At 46.1% G+C, this 17,459-nt stretch overlaps 1 protein-coding gene across 1 annotated transcript in view; it reads left to right on the forward strand.

Annotated features, from left to right (window-relative positions):
• Positions 1–17,459, forward strand: part of LOC110489398 (gamma-aminobutyric acid type B receptor subunit 2) — a 370,472-nt gene that overhangs the window by 222,566 nt on the left and 130,447 nt on the right. Inside the window, exons 8-12 of the mRNA XM_036970730.1 lie at positions 7,209–7,269; positions 10,183–10,263; positions 11,316–11,466; positions 13,392–13,524; positions 15,257–15,364. Coding sequence (XP_036826625.1) covers positions 7,209–7,269; positions 10,183–10,263; positions 11,316–11,466; positions 13,392–13,524; positions 15,257–15,364 — 534 coding nt within the window. The remainder of the gene's footprint in view (positions 1–7,208; positions 7,270–10,182; positions 10,264–11,315; positions 11,467–13,391; positions 13,525–15,256; positions 15,365–17,459) is intronic.

Here is a 17,459-nt window from a genome sequence, read left to right on the forward strand (position 1 = left end):
TATTACTTTATTTATCTGCAATTAGTGAAATATAAATATAATATTTTAGAAATAAAACACCCAGTATTGATTGTGCATACTGACATATATATTTGTTTTCTATATATTTTTGTGGATATTTTTTTGTACCCCGGTCTGCGGAGGAGTTGGGTGCGTTATCACTAGACCACAGGCTCTGCACATAGTTTACTCATATTTCTATAGTAAACACTACTTTCAAGTGCACTTCACTCCCACACACACACGTACTTAACCAGGGCATAATTATACATGACCCTAAGCATGATGGGATGTTTATTGCTTAATAAACTCAGGAAGCACCTGCCTTCAAGATACTGTGTATCTGTCACGTATTAACAAGGTAGGTGGAATCAAGCGCAGAGAGCAGGTGCAGTGAGTCGATAGTTTATTCTCCGGAACAAACACTGACAACCCGAAAACAGGGTGAAATAATCCAACACAGGATTAAGATATATCGGAGCAAATAACACAATACGTATTCACTAAAATACATGAAACCAAAACAATCCCGCACGAAACAAGGGCGGGACAACCTACTATAAATAAGGACGTCAATAAACTAAAATACACACAGGTGAAACTAATAAGACAAAACCAACAGACAAACGAAAAAGGGATCGATGGTGGCTAGTAGGACGGTGACGACGACCGCCGAGCACCGCCCGAACAGGCAGGAGAGCCAACTTCGGCGGAAGTCGTGACAGTACCCCCCCCCTGACGCGCGGCCCCCGCAGCGCGCCGCCACCGTCCTCGAGGACGACCCGGAGGACGAGGTGCTGGGCGATCCGGGTGGAGGCGGTGGAAATCACTCAGGAGAGAAGGGTCCAAAATGTCCCTCACCGGAACCCAGCATCTCTCCTCCGGACCGTACCCCTCCCAGTCCACGAGGTACTGTAGGCCCCCCACCCGGCGTCTCGAATCCAGAATGCCCCGAACTGTGTACGCCGGGGACCCCTCGATGTCCAGGGGGGGCGGAGGGACCTCAGGCACCTCACCTTCTTGCAGGGGACCAGCCACCACCGGCCTGAGGAGAGACACATGAAACGAGGGGTTAATACGGTAATACCTAGGAAGTTGTAACCTGTAACACACCTCGTTTATTCTCCTCAGGACTTTAAACGGCCCCACACACTGCGGCCCCAGCTTCCGACAGGGCAGGCGGAGGGGCAGGTTCCGGGTCGAGAGCCAGACCCTGTCCCCCGGTGCAAACACAGGGGCCTCACTGCGGTGTTGGTCAGCGCTCCTCTTCTGCCGTTCGCCCGCTACCCCTAGTGAGTCCTGAACGGCTTTCCATGTGTCCTTGGAGCGCTGTACCCATTCCTCCACCGCAGGAGCCTCGGTCTGGCTCTGATGCCATGGAGCCAGGACCGGCTGGTAACCTAACACACACTCAAAAGGAGACAAGTTAGTTGAGGAGTGGCGTAGGGAGTTCTGAGCTAGTTCAGCCCAGGGAACATACCTTGCCCACTCACCAGGCCGGTCCCGGCAATAGGACCGCAGAAACCTGCCCACCTCTTGATTTACGCGCTCCACCTGCCCATTACTCTCGGGGTGAAAACCTGAGGTTAAGCTGACCGAGACCCCCAGTCTCTCCATAAACGCCCTCCATACTCTGGACGTGAATTGGGGACCCCGATCAGAAACGATGTCCTCAGGCACCCCATAGTGCCGGAAGACATGGGTAAACAAGGCCTCCGCAGTCTGCAGGGCCGTAGGGAGACCGGGCAACGGGATGAGACGACAGGACTTAGAAAACCGATCCACAACGACCAGGATAGTAGTACTTCCCTGGGACGGGGGAAGGTCGGTAAGAAAGTCCACCGATAAGTGTGTCCACGGCCGTTGTGGAACGGGGAGGGGTTGTAATTTCCCTCTAGGCAAGTGCCGAGGAGCCTTGCTCTGAGCACACACGGAGCAGGAGGAGACATAAAATCTCACGTCTTTAGCTAGCGTGGGCCACCAGTATCTCCCTCTCAGACTCCGCACTGTCCTCTCGATGCCAGGATGACCCGAGGAGGGGAGAGTATGAGCCCACCGAATCAGCTTGTCCCGGACCCCCCTCGGTACGTACTGGGTTCCTACTGGACAGTTGGGAGGGGCCGGCTCTGACCGTGAGGCCCCCTCTATCTCTGCGTCCACCTCCCATACCACCGGTGCCACGAGACATGACGGTGAAATGATGGGAGTTGGCTCAACGGGCCGCTCCTCGGTATCATAGAGGCGGGACAGCGCGTCGGCCTTGGTGTTTTGGGAGCCGGGCCGGTATGAGAGGGTAAACCGGAATCTGGTAAAAAACATGGCCCATCTAGCCTGACGTGGATTCATTCTCTTCGCTGCCCGGATATACTCGAGATTACGATGGTCAGTCCAGATGAGAAAGGGGTGTTTAGCCCCCTCAAGCCAATGTCTCCACACCTTCAGAGCCTTGACTACAGCTAACAACTCCCGGTCCCCCACATCATAGTTTCGCTCCGCTGGGCTGAGCTTGATCGAAAAGAAAGCACAAGGGCGAAGTTTGGGTGGCACGCCCGAGCGTTGGGACAGCACGGCTCCGACCCCAGCCTCGGACGCATCCACCTCCACTATGAACGCTAAAGAGGGGTCCGGATGCGCCAACACGGGCGCATTGGTGAACAGCTCCTTCAAACGAGTGAATGCTCTGCCCGCCTCTGCTGACCAGCGCAAGCGCACCGGTCCTCCCTTCAGCAGCGAGGTGATGGGAGCAGCTACATGACCAAAACCCCGGATAAACCTCCGGTAGTAATTGGCAAACCCTAAAAACCGCTGCACCTCTTTCACCGTGGTCGGAGTCGGCCAATTACGCACGGCTGTAACGCGGTCATCCTCCATCACCACCCCAGAGGTGGAAATACGATATCCCAGGAAGGAAACGGACTGTTTGAAAAACTCACATTTCTCCGCCTTGCAATACAGATCATGCTCCAGCAGTCGCCCAAGTACCTTACGCACCAGAGACACATGCGCCGCGCGTGTGGCAGAATAGATCAAGATGTCATCGATGTACACTACCACTCCCTGCCCGAGCAGGTCTCGGAGAATCTCGTCTACGAAGGATTGGAAAACGGCTGGAGCATTCTTCAACCCGTATGGCATGACGCGGTACTCATAATGACCAGATGTAGTACTGAATGCAGTTTTCCACTCATCCCCTCCCCGGATACGCACCAGATTATACGCGCTCCTCAGGTCCAGTTTTGTGAAGAAGCGCGCCCCGTGAAATGATTCCACCGCCGTGGCGATGAGAGGTAGTGGGTAACTAAACCCCACTGTGATGGAATTTAGACCTCTATAATCAATGCACGGACGCAGACCTCCATCCTTCTTCTTCACAAAAAAGAAGCTCGAGGAGACGGGTGATGCGGAGGGCCGAATGTACCCCTGTCTCAGTGATTCAGTAACGTATGTTTCCATCGCTACCGTCTCCTCCTGGGACAATGGATACACGTGACTCCTAGGAAGTGCAGCGTTCTCCAGAAGGTTTATCACGCAGTCCTCTCGACGATGAGGTGGTAATTGGGTCGCCTTCTTTTTACTGAAGGCGATAGCCAAATCGGCATATTCAGAGGGAATGCGCACGGTGGAAACTTGGTCTGGACTCTCCACCGTAGTCGCACCAACGGCAACTCCTCTACACCTACCTGAACACTCCTCTGACCACCCCTTAAGAGCCCCCTGTCGCCAGGAAATCACCGGGTTGTGTTGAGCTAACCAGGGAACCCCCAACACCACTGGAAACGCAGGTGAATCTATAAGGAACAGACTAATCTGCTCCTTATGATCCCCCTGCGTTACCATGTCCAGTGGCACCGTAGCCTACCTAATCACTCCTGACCCTAATGGTCGGCTATCTAATGAGTGCACGGGGAAAGGTTGATCTACCGACACCAGGGGAATCCCTAGCCTTAACGCAAGCCCACGATCCATGAAATTCCCAGCTGCGCCTGAATCGACTAGCGCCTTATGCTGTAGAGAGGGAAAAAACCCAGGGAAAGAAATCAAAACATACACATGACCGACAGGAGGCTCTGGGTGAGTCTGGTGCTTACTCACCTGGGGTGATCGAGCAGTGCTCCGCCTGCCCTCCCGACTCCCAGACGAGTTCCTCCAGCACCGGTCTGACGTGTGCCCTCGTCGACCACAACTGGTGCAGGAGGACACTCCTCCTCCGGTCTCCCTCGAAGCTGCCCCTCCTAATTCCATAGGGATAGGGGCAGGAGGGCTGGGAAGTGGAAACGACAGGGCCTGATCCGAACGCCCGCGAGCAGCCAGCAGATTGTCGAGACGGATAGCCAAGTCAATGAGCTCATCCAGTGTGCAGGTGGTGTCCCGACATGCCAGCTCCCTGCGGACGTCCTCCCTGAGACTGCATCTGAAATGGTCGACCAAGGCCCTGTCGTTCCATCCTGCTCCTGCGGCCAAGGTCCTGAACTCCAGAGCAAAGTCCTGAGCGCTCCTCGTCTCCTGCCGCAGGTGGAACAGCCGTTCACCCGCCGCCCGACCCTCTGGTGGATGGTCAAAAACAGCTCGGAATCGGCGGGTGAACTCTGGGTAATTATCCCTTGCCGAGTCCGGGCCATTCCATACTGCGTTGGCCCACTCGAGGGCTCGCCCAGTCAAGCAGGAGACGAGGGCGCTCACGCTCTCCTCTCCAGAGGGAGCAGGACGCACGGTAGCCAGGTATAGCTCCAGTTGAAGGAGGAAACCCTGGCACCCAGCCGCCGTTCCGTCATACTCCCGTGGGAGTGTCAACCGCAGAGCCCCGGAGCCAGATGTGGTCGTAGGAACAGGAGGTGCTGGAGAAGGGGGTGCTAGCGATGATGTGGGAAGACCACTCCTCTCCCATCGATCCATCCTCTCCATCATTTGGTCCATGGCAGAACCAATCCGATGGAGCACGCTGGTGTGGTGGAGGACTCTCTCCTCCATCGATGGGAGAGGAGACGCGGCTGCTCCTGCTGATTCCATGGGAGGTGCGGGATTCTGTCACGTATTAACAAGGTAGGTGGAATCAAGCGCAGAGAGCAGGTGCAGTGAGTCGATAGTTTATTCTCCGGAACAAACACTGACAACCCGAAAACAGGGTGAAATAATCCAACACAGGATTAAGATATATCGGAGCAAATAACACAATACGTATTCACTAAAATACATGAAACCAAAACAATCCCGCACGAAACAAGGGCGGGACAACCTACTATAAATAAGGACGTCAATAAACTAAAATACACACAGGTGAAACTAATAAGACAAAACCAACAGACAAACGAAAAAGGGATCGATGGTGGCTAGTAGGACGGTGACGACGACCGCCGAGCACCGCCCGAACAGGCAGGAGAGCCAACTTCGGCGGAAGTCGTGACAGTATCCCTCATTTAGAACACGTTTTCTTTATTTTGACAGTTAAATCTAGGTAGCACACTCTCTGAGATTACACTTTCAGTCACATCTTAAAGGTCCAATGCCGCCATTTTTATATTAATATCAAATCATTTCTGGGTAACAATTAAGTACCTCACTGTAATAGATTTCCAGTCAAATCGGCAAAAATGGCTTTTTAGTAGAACACTATTTCTCAAGCAAGAATTTTGCTAGGATTGTCTGAGTAGGGGATGGGAAAACTGAAAAGTAGCTGTTATTGGCAAAGAGGTTTGGAACTCTCTTTCGTATTGGTTTAATAACCAATTTACCGCATGATGATGTCACCATGGAAAGCCGAAACTCCTCCCCCCATGCAAACCTGCTGATTAGAAGGTCCTGTGTAGATTATGTTTTCAACCAGCAACTATCAGGAAATAACACTGATCAAATGTTTTCACACTTTTACAGTGTTAACACTTTTACAGTGTTAGTTTCATCAGCTGTTGTACAATAAGATATAAAATACAGGCAAAACAGAAGTATGACTGCACTGGGCCTTTAAATTCCATACAATAACAGACAACTCTTAGCACCATCCAACCACAGTTATCCTGGTCTGTGAAGGCAGTCACTTTAGCTAGCTCTCTTCCTCGCTCACACAGACAGCCACAATCACATATGCCGTACAAAGACAGGGAACCAATCAGAGGGTGGAAACCCGCCCAGCGACTGACTTCAAAGCCTCTGCATGTTTTTGAGACAAAATTAGTCCTTCAGTCTGTTGCCTTCCTCCCTTCCCATCTCTCTGCCAGTGCTGCTTTAATCAGCTCCATGTTAACTCTCTCTCTCTCTCTCTCTCTCTCTCTCTCTCTCTCTCTCTCTCTCTCTCTCTCTCTCTCTCGTTCACCTGTTTTTTTTCCGTAGCCGCCAATAATCCCAGATCCAGCTAAATGTTTAATTAAGGAGTTCTATGGGCAGATGGCTGGACGAATTAATTGGTCAGTATCGATGGATAAGGAGGGATAAGGGAGGAAAGGCAATGTGTTAGTTGACAGACCTTTTCCCCCAGAAAATATCTGAATATAATTGATGATTTTATTTGGCCTTGATTGTTGTTTTTTGGAATATCAGTGATGATCTAGGTGGAGTGTCATTAGTATCCAGTTGCTTTCATCAGGGTTGACATCAAAGACATGTCGAGGTTTTAATGGTAGTAGTACCGACTATTGATGTCTGTTCAGTATCCAATGGTGAGATTTCCACTTACAAAATGTTTTTCTAAAAGCCCCTCTAAAGAAGATGTGTGATAGGGCCTTACGGAATCAGACAGGAATCTGACACTCCTTTGATTATAAGGATATCAGGAAATGAATCTGCTGACCAATCATGTTGTTTACCTCATGTTAAAAAATGTTTTTTTTGCAGACTTCTAATCCAATAAGAAGCCCAGTGCCAGACCCCCTCTTTGTCCACACAAATCTGTTAATGTGCCAAGACTTAGTGGCATGTCAAGAAAACAGTGCATCTAAATTCTAATTAAATCAAGCTTCTTTTCATCGTCTGTCTCTACTGCTTCCTCTGCATCTGCTGTTACTCATCATTGTCAATTTAATCAAGGGACTTGATGTACCCTGAAGAGGGTGAACTATTCAGATGGTTTTGCTGGTTAAATAAGGACCAACAATGTTCGGTTTCAACTTGGTAGCTGATATGGACAATGTAAGAATTGCATTGTATTCTGCATCGAGACCTCAGAGGTTTTAATTTCCAAATGTTCTAAAAGTGTTTTGAATTATTTTTCTATCCAGGGCCAAGTCATGTTCAGGAACGGAGAACGGATGGGCACGATCAAATTCACACAGTTTCAAGGTAAGCACATGCTGTAAGATTGTTGCATTGTTGTGATGTTCTGTTGAATTGCTCTACTATTATGAGTGGGTGCTGCGGTTGCTGTCTGGCTGATGATGATGTCCTAGTAATCCAGCGAGTGTTTGTTGACTGCAGGTGAACCAGGGGGTTGCCGGGTGGGAGTTTCTACCCAGAAATGTTATCTGTATTTGGGGGATTCTCCCCTGCTCCCCTGGCCCTACCCTCCCTCAGCACCAACATGTTTTTATTAATCCACTCTCCCCCAATCTTATCTACCCCACTGCAGAGGTTCTCCCCGTGGTAGCTTAAATTGTGTGTAACGTGTGTGTGTGTGTGTGTGTGTGTGTGTGTGTGTGTGTGTGTGTGTGTGTGTGTGTGTGTGTGTGTGTGTGTGTGGAAACCCACAGGGCAGACAGTCCTGTTTGCTTGTGGGAGTGATGAAGCTTTTCAATTGGAATGCAACTGGCAGTCATATCATGGATAAGCAAAGAAATGTTATCATCAGTGAACTGGAGAGGGCTTGCTCAATAGTGCTGTGGGAGAAATGTTATCATGAGCACTTAGCCTTAGGCATATCACTCCCCCCTCCTGCCACTCTCCCTCCCCCTTGACACCTATTTGTCTCCTGTTACCTCTCTCTCTCTCCATTCATATCATGCCCTTATTCCCCCTCCCTCCCTCCCTCCCTCCCTCCCTCCCTCCCTCCCTCCCTCCCTCCCTCCCTCCCTCCCTCCCTCCCTCCCTATCAGGGTAACGACTGTTTGACACATGAGATCGAGATAGAGGAGGGATTGCCTGGGCTCAATATTTAACCAGGATATGATCCTCTCCTCAGCCCAGTCGTCTGTCCTCACGCAGTGTGGAAGCAGCTCACTGTGGGTTCATTCATTCCCCTTCTGGAGGTTCCGATTGTCAGAGTCTGTCTTTCACCCTCAGCCCCACTCTGTGGTGAAGATAGAGATTTAGGATCGGCTTCCCCTCCCCAATCCTAACTTGAACCATTAGTTGTGGAAAATGCAAACCTGACCCAAGATCAACGTCTAGGGGGCAACTTTACCCGACACCCTCTCAGCCCATCTGCCTACAGATCACATTACACAAAGTCACCTGGGACGCTGCCTTGGGTACCACAGTATATATAGTGAGGAAATAACTGTGACCTTTGACAAAGCAAAATAATGTGCCCAGTGCTATTATATAGTAGCATTTAAAAAAAAACATTAACTAGTGTACGAAACCCAAGCAAAATACATTCATATTTGAGTCATTGCCTATAGTTTAGTAGCCAGGTGTGATTAAGGTGGTTCCCCCTATGCTTTCAGTTAAGGTTCATTGTTCAATGAATCCCAATTCTATAGCCATATAGACTAGCCTATTGTACCATGATGTCATATAGACTAGACTATTATACCATGATGTCATATAGACTAGTCTGTTATACCATGATGTCATATAGACTAGCCTATTGTACCATGATGTCATATAGACTAGCCTATTATACCATGATGTCATATAGACTAGCCTGTTATACCATGATGTCATATAGACTAGCCTATTGTACCATGATGTCATATAGACTAGCCTATTATACCATGATGTCATATAGACTAGCCTATTTTACAATGATGTCATATAGACTAGCCTGTTTTACCATGATGTCATATAGACTAGGCTGTTATGCCATGATGTCATATAGACTAGCCTGTTATACCATGATGCCATAGAGACTGTGTCTAGAACCTTATTAGGCACTTGGGTCATACATCTGAATGTGATTTACAGAAATGCACTGATCCTTGATCTGTTTATGCTGTCTTGCCAGCTCCTATGGTCGTCACGCCAAATAGATCCAGGGTTCAGGCTAGTTGTATACATCTGAATCTGATTTACAGGAATGAAGGAGTTAATTGAACAAACAGGCGTGAAATGTAATTTCAGAAGTTGGGTGAAGGGTTTGCCCTAACATAGCAGCTCAGGACCATAGTAGTCACATAACGTTTTTATGCATATTAATTGATATAAATCAAATCAAATTGTATTTATCACATGCGCCGAATACAACAGTGAAATGCTTACTTAGAGAGAGAAAACAGAGAGAGAGACAAACAGAGAATGGTCTCCTCTCCCTCCTCCCCAGTGTGTTGTGTGTAAGTTTACCCCTGTTTTATGAGAAAGAGTGATGGAGCTGGTGTTTGTGCCAGGGTCAATGGAAAGCCGATATTACACGTGGGACCAATATCAGTCTTTAAGACGGCTCTTGAAGGAAATGGCTGGTTTAAATATCACTCAGGAGAGAGAGGTTTGTGTTATGGCTCGGGATATATCACAATTTAAACTCATTTTACTGTACCTGTGAAAATGTAAATGGATATTGTGTTACAAATGCCAGCGTGCAATTGGTTTTATTTATTGTTGCTTTTATTTTTATGATTGGCTTCTTCACTGGAGACCTAGCTCTCCGGTAATTTGTTTATTCACTAGGAAACAAACGGAAGAAAATGGGCTGAAATAGAGAGGGACTAACCTGAACTTGTCCAATAAGAAATGCTAATTTCCGTTGCAAAACATGTTCAATTGCAAAACAGTTTGCTACGTTGCACTAATGAATACATCCCAGTATGGTACTGTTGCTGGCCATTGTAACCAAAATGTATCAAAAACATTCACCCAGTGCCTGTACTTTAAATTAGCTTGATTTCCACACTTAGCTAAAACACACATGGCATAAATGAGACGCCACACTGCAGTATTCCTAGAATTGGATTAAGTGCAGTCTTGTCTATTTGAAAGATAGTTATTTTGGCTCAATGTTATGCTCTGCGAGAGCTGTGAAGTGGACTGAGAGTAAGAAGTTGTCTGAGGTGTCCATGCTGTCCTAACTAATGTGTCCGTCTCTGTTTGTGTTCCTAACAGAGGGTCAGGAGGTGAAGGTCGGAGAGTACAACGCTATTGCTGATGTCCTGGACCTTATTAACAACACCATGAGGTTCCAAGGTAGGTAGATCAGACCGTGTGTGTGTGTTCACTACACACGTCTCACACACACACACACACACACACGTGCACGCGCATGCACACGCACACACACACACAATACAGCTCCTCCGTGGGACCCATGGCATCCAGAATGCTCCTCTCAACCAATCATTATATGTTTAATCATTACCAGACGTTTTATGTATCCACGTTTGCGTGTGTTGACATTCTTTGTCTTTTGTTTGATTCCTGGCGATTACCACAATGACCCCCAATTCCTTCCTCCCTTTTGTCCCATATACACACAATCTGGGACAGTTTCAGCTAAAACAATTGTTTCTATGTCTCAAACCGTCATAAGTAGAGCTCAGTAAGTTGAGAAATTGATTGGCACGGAGAGGGCGGATAGAGGAAAGCATAAGCATAAGAAACAGCTGACCACAACGACTAATCTTGTGTGGAGGTACATTTACGCAGCTGATAAGAAAGTAGCCAAATGTAGGCGTTTTTTGGATCAATCCTTCTCCTGTAGAAGTGTCCAGTACTTTACATAGAATCAAAGTACCTGGGCAAGTGGACAAACATAAAATCTAAATCATTCTATGTGGATTATAATACATTTCTCAGGCTAAGAACATCACCACTGAGCACAGACGTCAGTTTAACGTCTAGTTTTGATTTACACTTGGTTGAGTTGTCAGCTATTGTGAATTAAACGTAATTTCAGGTTGGGTGAAAACAAAACAAAAATATGTTACATTGATGACTTTTTGCAAATCCGACAGTTTTCCACATTGATTCAACGTCATCACATATCATTATTTTGTTGAAATGATGTGGAAACAACTCCACAAAAAGGAAAGTAACTTAATTTAGAGGCTCCACTCCTGGAATGAAGAGGAAGACATTCACATATTTTTTGGCATCATAGCAGATCCACTGGACAAAAACTGGTTGAATCAACATTGTTTTTCAATGTTAAATAGGTTACTGATGAGGGCTCATTTTGGTTGTCTATCCTTCCCCTGTAAAAGTTATTTTTCTTATTTTCTTCCTCCTCTTAATTCCAGGGGTGGAGCCTCCTAAGGACCGTACGTTTGTGCGTCTGCAGCGCCGCAACATCAACGTACCCCTTTACAGCATCTTGTCTGTTATTACCATCCTGGGCATGCTCATGGCAGGGGCCTTCCTCTTCTTCAACATCAAGAACCGCAACCACAGGTCAGTGGAAGAAGGAAGGGAATGGGGGGGGGGGGGGGGGGGGGGGGGGGGGGTAGAGCTCACAGCAAGGGAGAGCTGTGACACACTGGTCTGGACAAGATTCCGTTGTAAATGCAGTATTAGTGCAGAAATGGGCTGAGGTTTGATTGGTTCTCTCAAATTTTTTTTTCTTTCCTGAGGGGTTGAGAGTCTGAGACCTCACTTTGTTTGGATTGAAAATCCAACAGTTGTATTGGAAGTGGTTGTTCCATGTGAACGTGACAAAGACCCGTCAGTAAAAAAGTACAGCCTCTTCAATACGATGCATCGTCAACATCAAACAATAGGGACAATAGAGCCACAGCCTATAGACAGGACAATAGAGCCACAGCCTATAGACAGGACAATAGAGCCACAGCCTTTAGACAGAACAATAGAGCCACAGCCTATAGACAGAACAATAGAGCCACAGCCTATAGACAGGACAATAGAGCCACAGCCTATAGACAGGACAATAGAGCCACAGCCTATAGACAGGACAATAGAGCCACAGCCTATAGACAGGACAATAGAGCCACAGCCTATAGACAGGACAATAGAGCCACAGCCTATAGACAGGACAATAGAGCCACAGCCTATAGACAGAACAATAGAGCCACAGCCTTTAGACAGAACAATAGAGCCACAGCCTATAGACAGGACAACAGAGCCACAGCCTATAGACAGGACAATAGTGCCACAGCCTATAGACAGGACAATAGAGCCACAGCCTATAGACAGGACAATAGAGCCACAGCCTTTAGACAGGACAAGAGCCACAGCCTTTAGACAGGACAATAGAGCCACAGCCTATAGACAGGACAATAGAGCCACAGCCTTTAGACAGGACACTAGAGCCACAGCCTTTAGACAGGACAATAGAGCCACAGCCTTTAGACAGGACAATAGAGCCACAGCCTTTAGACAGGACACTAGAGCCACAGCCTATAGACAGGACACTAGAGCCACAGCCTATAGACAGGACATAGCCCCTATAACATAATGTATCAACTTTATTGCAGATACAATGAATAACACAAGATGGAAAAAAGGAATATGGTTAATTGACATGGTGTGTACAGGGACTCATGTTGTTCACCTTAGTCTGTGCATTACGACTATACCTGATTCTGCAGCATCAGAACCATAGATGGGGTGTTGTGCTTTCCTCTCTCCTTGTATTTAGAGACACATTTTACTACCTATTGATTTGATGATGTACAGTTGAGTCGTGATTTACACGATGGTTTGGGACATGCTGTCCTAAGTGATGTGATTAAACTGTAACGTAAAAACATCCTGCTGTGTATTCACTAGCAACCAAGCGGAAGCAAATTGCCAGCAACGGGGAGGGACTTACTTAAACTTGCCCAAAAGAAACTAACATTTTCGTAATATTTTGCTAGGGTTTGTTACGGTGTGCACTAATGAACACACCCCTCAGCAAATGCAGTTAGTGTATGTGGATTGGTACTGCTAAACTGCACTTTAAGTAAATAGAGTTTGCACTTATCTTACATGCACCTATTAGGTGTCAAATGTAATTTAGGAAAGCTACAGTATATCTGTAGGGCTCTCGAGTGGCGCAGCAGTCTAAGGCACTGCATCTCAGTGCTAGAGGTGTCACTACAGACCCTAGTTTGATTCCAGGCTGAATCACAACCGGCCGTTGTTCTTGACTGGATTGTCTAATTAAATTAAATATAAATATCTAGATAGAAACTTGGAGAAATTGTGTTCACATTTTACTTGGAATGGAACTGGGAAAACAGATGTAAGATTACCAAGACAGTGTTTCAATGTGTTTCAATGTGAAAAATGTCACATCTGAGATGTTCAATTTTGGAACTCCTCTCACGATTTCAGAACTTCCTGTCCCTGTTATCGTAACTCTCCTCTCCCTACAGACTGATCAAGATGTCCAGTCCCTACATGAACAACCTCATCATTCTGGGAGGAATGCTGTCCTACTCCTCCATCTTCCTCTTTGGCCTGGATGGCGCCTTGGTGTCCGACAAAGAGTTTGAGGCCCTGTGCACCGTGAGTATTGAACCTGTATAGCTCGAACCCCATATCTGCTGTCCTAATGATGTTTAAAATCCCAGGCTAATGCTAGGCTAACACTATATCATTCTCGTCTGTCTTCTCTCTTTCGAAATCTGTGAGATCCAGGCTAACGCCAGCTAGCATTCTCTCTTAATCCCCTTCACAAGGTGTGCGACCCAGGCTAACACTAGCTATTAGCTATCATTCTTCTCCTTCCTTTAAAAGGTGTGATATCCAGGTTAATGTTCCAGCCTTCAGAAAGGTTATGGGAGTTCATATAATGGGAGGTGATTGGATCAGTCGCTGGGTCTTTCCTAACATGGAACATATTAAGCTACTGCTCCCACAGCAACAGTTTGAACGTGACTATCTGAGCCTCTGGTTTAATTAAAGAGGTTTGATTACAGTGATAACTGGTTCACGTCCCAAATGGCACCCTATTCTCTATATAGTGCACTACTTTTGACCAGGGCACATAGGGCTCTGGTTAAAAGTAGTGCACTATATAGGAAGTAGGGTGCCACTCAATAGGAAGTAGGGATCCATGCCTAGTTTCCACAGAGATAAATACTGTTAAATAATGTTAGTTAGGCGGGTGGCGCAGCACGTATCAACTGCCATCGGGTGCCAGTCTGCCAACCTGGCTCACCTCAGCGAAAACAATCCAAAATGGAGGCTGTCAAATCAGAGAGGAGGAGCTGAGGCAAAGTGTGTGATCCAACCAATCAATATGCACTGTGTTTCCTTTGTATGGCTGCTATAGTAGTTTTTTCTTGACCTTTTTTTCTATCCATCTCTTGCTCTCCTAACTCCCTCCCTCACCCCACTTAAAGAAACATCTGATTGGTTACCTTTTGATTTGACCAAATATATTACAGTTTCAGTCTCAAAAAAAAACAGGCCAGTATTTTATGTAGTGCATCATTGCTCCTCAGTAGGAAGGAGAAAGAGAGTGGCCGTTACCGCCAGGAGAGCTGGCTGCAGGCATCTGGTAGCACAACTTTTCATCAGGGTTGCTGGGGCCCCTGCGGCTAAAGGGCCCGGCTGATTTCTTATTTTCCTCAGGCAACACTGGGGGGAGAATAAGCTTGCTGCTGAATCTTTTGCCTTAGTCTGTTCCACATATTGCTTTTTGCCTACATTGTGATTGTGCCTCCATTCCAAGAATGTCTTTCAACAAATAGACAAACAAACACAAACAGCATTTAGTGCAACGGGTGTTAAAGTGGGGTTTTTCCAGCGTGTTAAATGAGATGCTGTGGGAGTTACTACAGGATATATGTTTGTCGCTGTTATTTAGTTACAACTCATTCTAAATATGTTTTTTGCCTAGCTACAGTAGGCATCGTAGGATTCGGAGCGTTTAGATATCCTTGAATCTCAAGAAAGTAGATGCTGCAACAGTATGTTTCTTATTTTAATAACATAACACACATTCACAAGTTTGACAGTCTAGGACTTCCTCCAAAGTTTGCACATTCACTATTTATAGTGCACTTCTAGAGCTTTTGGTGAATTTGTCAGATAAAATAAATGAAATAAAAGTGCTAATAGCTTGTCAGTCTAGATCTTTGTTTAGATCAGTCTAGATCTTTGTTCAGATCAGTCTAGATCTTTGTTTAGATCAGTCTAGATCTTTGTTTAGATTAGTCTAGATCTTTGTTTAGATCTTAAGTCCAACTCTTTGCCAGCTATTGACGAGACTGTTTCTGTCGTCGTGTTGCAGGTGAGAACGTGGATCCTCATCGTAGGGTATACGACAGCGTTCGGCGCCATGTTCGCCAAGACCTGGAGAGTCCACGCGATCTTCAAGAATGTCAAGATGAAGAAAAAGGTGACGGATAACAAACTTTAATTTATTAAATTAAAAACATGGTTTTTCTACATGTATTTTACACACAGGGAGTCACATTGAGACACAGGTCTTATTTTTAAATGGGCCCTGTAATATACAAGCATACACATTTTAAATATGAAGCACAATCATCAAATAATAATACAATCAATCTAATCATCCGTCAGAGCAAAGAGACAGAACTGTATGGTCTCAATGACAATGATTGCCTAGACCTGGAAGGACAATGGAGGCCAGTACCTAAAATGTTATTATCTCATGATTACTATTATTATTATTGTTGTTGTTATTATCAGCGTATTGTCATCATTATTCATTCTCATTGTCTTAGATGATTACTTCCTGAATCGACTGAATGGATTTGACCCCATTCCTGCCTTATTGATCACTCTGCTAATTGCTGACAGTGCTCAGATTGTGGAAAGACACTTGTAGCCAACATACATACAGGTTATGCCCCAAATGGACCCTATCCCCTAAATCGTACAGTACCATAAGGCTCTGGTCAAAAGTAGTGCATAATATACAGAATAGGGTGCCATTTGGGACAAAGACACAGTATCACCACAAGAAGAGATGACAGCCACAGGCCTGGAACCTGCCTTTATGAGCAACAGAGCACACATACAGTATGAATACACTAACTTTCATCTTTAGAAAAGACTATCAACACCAGACTAGCTCAAATTCACCATTTTGTATTTTGTGAACCAGTCAGTTTCACAATAGCCACTGTAGGAAGGGAGCGTTTTCTGTTGATGTGATCAAGCAACAGTAAACTGTGGTAGTCGCATGGTCTGGTCTGCGGAGGATGGAAGAAGAGCCTATAACCATAATTGGCCATGATGGACTCTGATAGAGGAATCATCACTGGTTAACAGCAGCTAGCAGCCTCTTAATGCACTGATTCCTGTGTCACCACATATGCATTATGCGAGATAAAACATGAATGGAGAGGAAAGAAGGAGAATAAGAGGCGAAAATGAGGGACTGTTAGCTGACCATATTTTCAAAAATGTACTTTACCCGTCACCTCGGAGCAAGTATGCAGAGCTATGAAAATCTGGTTATTATCAAGTAGCAGTCACAAGGAGAGCTTCTACTTGCTGCCTCTCTAACAACGTTGCTATGGTTTCAGTAACGTTGGCAACACTCTGAAATCGTAAGAATTTGAGACGATTACCCTGAATGTATATCCCAAGGTGTGGAGACAAAAAAAAAACGACACTAGAATTTTTAAACACCAAAAACATTTCCCCTAACAACATGTGTGTAACTGAGTAACTACTACAGGAGGTCTAAGAGGGGCAAGGCAGGTTGTTAGCCCCCTCAGTCACCCCAAGCCCCAGAAGAGCTGCATCGATCCAGTCACAAAAAGCATTACAGACACTCACCTCAGCTCAGACTGTACACACACGCAGACATGCAAACACATGCAATAACTCACACACACAATGTATACACATGCACACTGTACATGTCAGAAACTGCAGGAGCTCACTCTGGACAGTTGCTGCTGCTGGCATCTTTCTATCCTGGCTCAGGCATAAAAGAGTTTACCACACACACACCTTCTGGCAACATGTTCAGTACCCACACACACAACACAACACACACACACACACTCACCCTGTGGTAATTCTGGTAAACAGTGTGTAGGGTTTCATTTTCCGTTACTGCTGTGTGAAACTGGCTGCTCATTGGAGAGAATGGAGGTTCATCTCGTTGTATTATTAAGCCTGCTGTACAGGATTAAAGGTTTGTGTGTGAGAGTGTGCGTGTGCGAGTGTGTGCTTGTGTGTGTGTGTGTGTGTGTGTGTGTGTATGTTTGCGTCCTTGCATCCAAATGTGTGTGTCAGGGTTTCCGTTTCGAAAATGTGGTGCCTGACATTTGTCCAGAAGTATTTTACTATTCCAGACATTTGAGAAATTTCCCGGACACATATGCATTGGGTTCATCAACTAATTACCCATCTACCCACAGTGTGCAGAAGGACAGAAGTTACATTTAGATTATGGTCAATCATATTAACAGTCGAGGAAGTAACCATGTGCTGTCCTTCTTACTGAAATC

The sequence above is a fragment of the Oncorhynchus mykiss genome, chromosome 32 (genome assembly GCF_013265735.2).
Source record: "Oncorhynchus mykiss isolate Arlee chromosome 32, USDA_OmykA_1.1, whole genome shotgun sequence".
Lineage (NCBI taxonomy): Eukaryota > Metazoa > Chordata > Actinopteri > Salmoniformes > Salmonidae > Oncorhynchus > Oncorhynchus mykiss.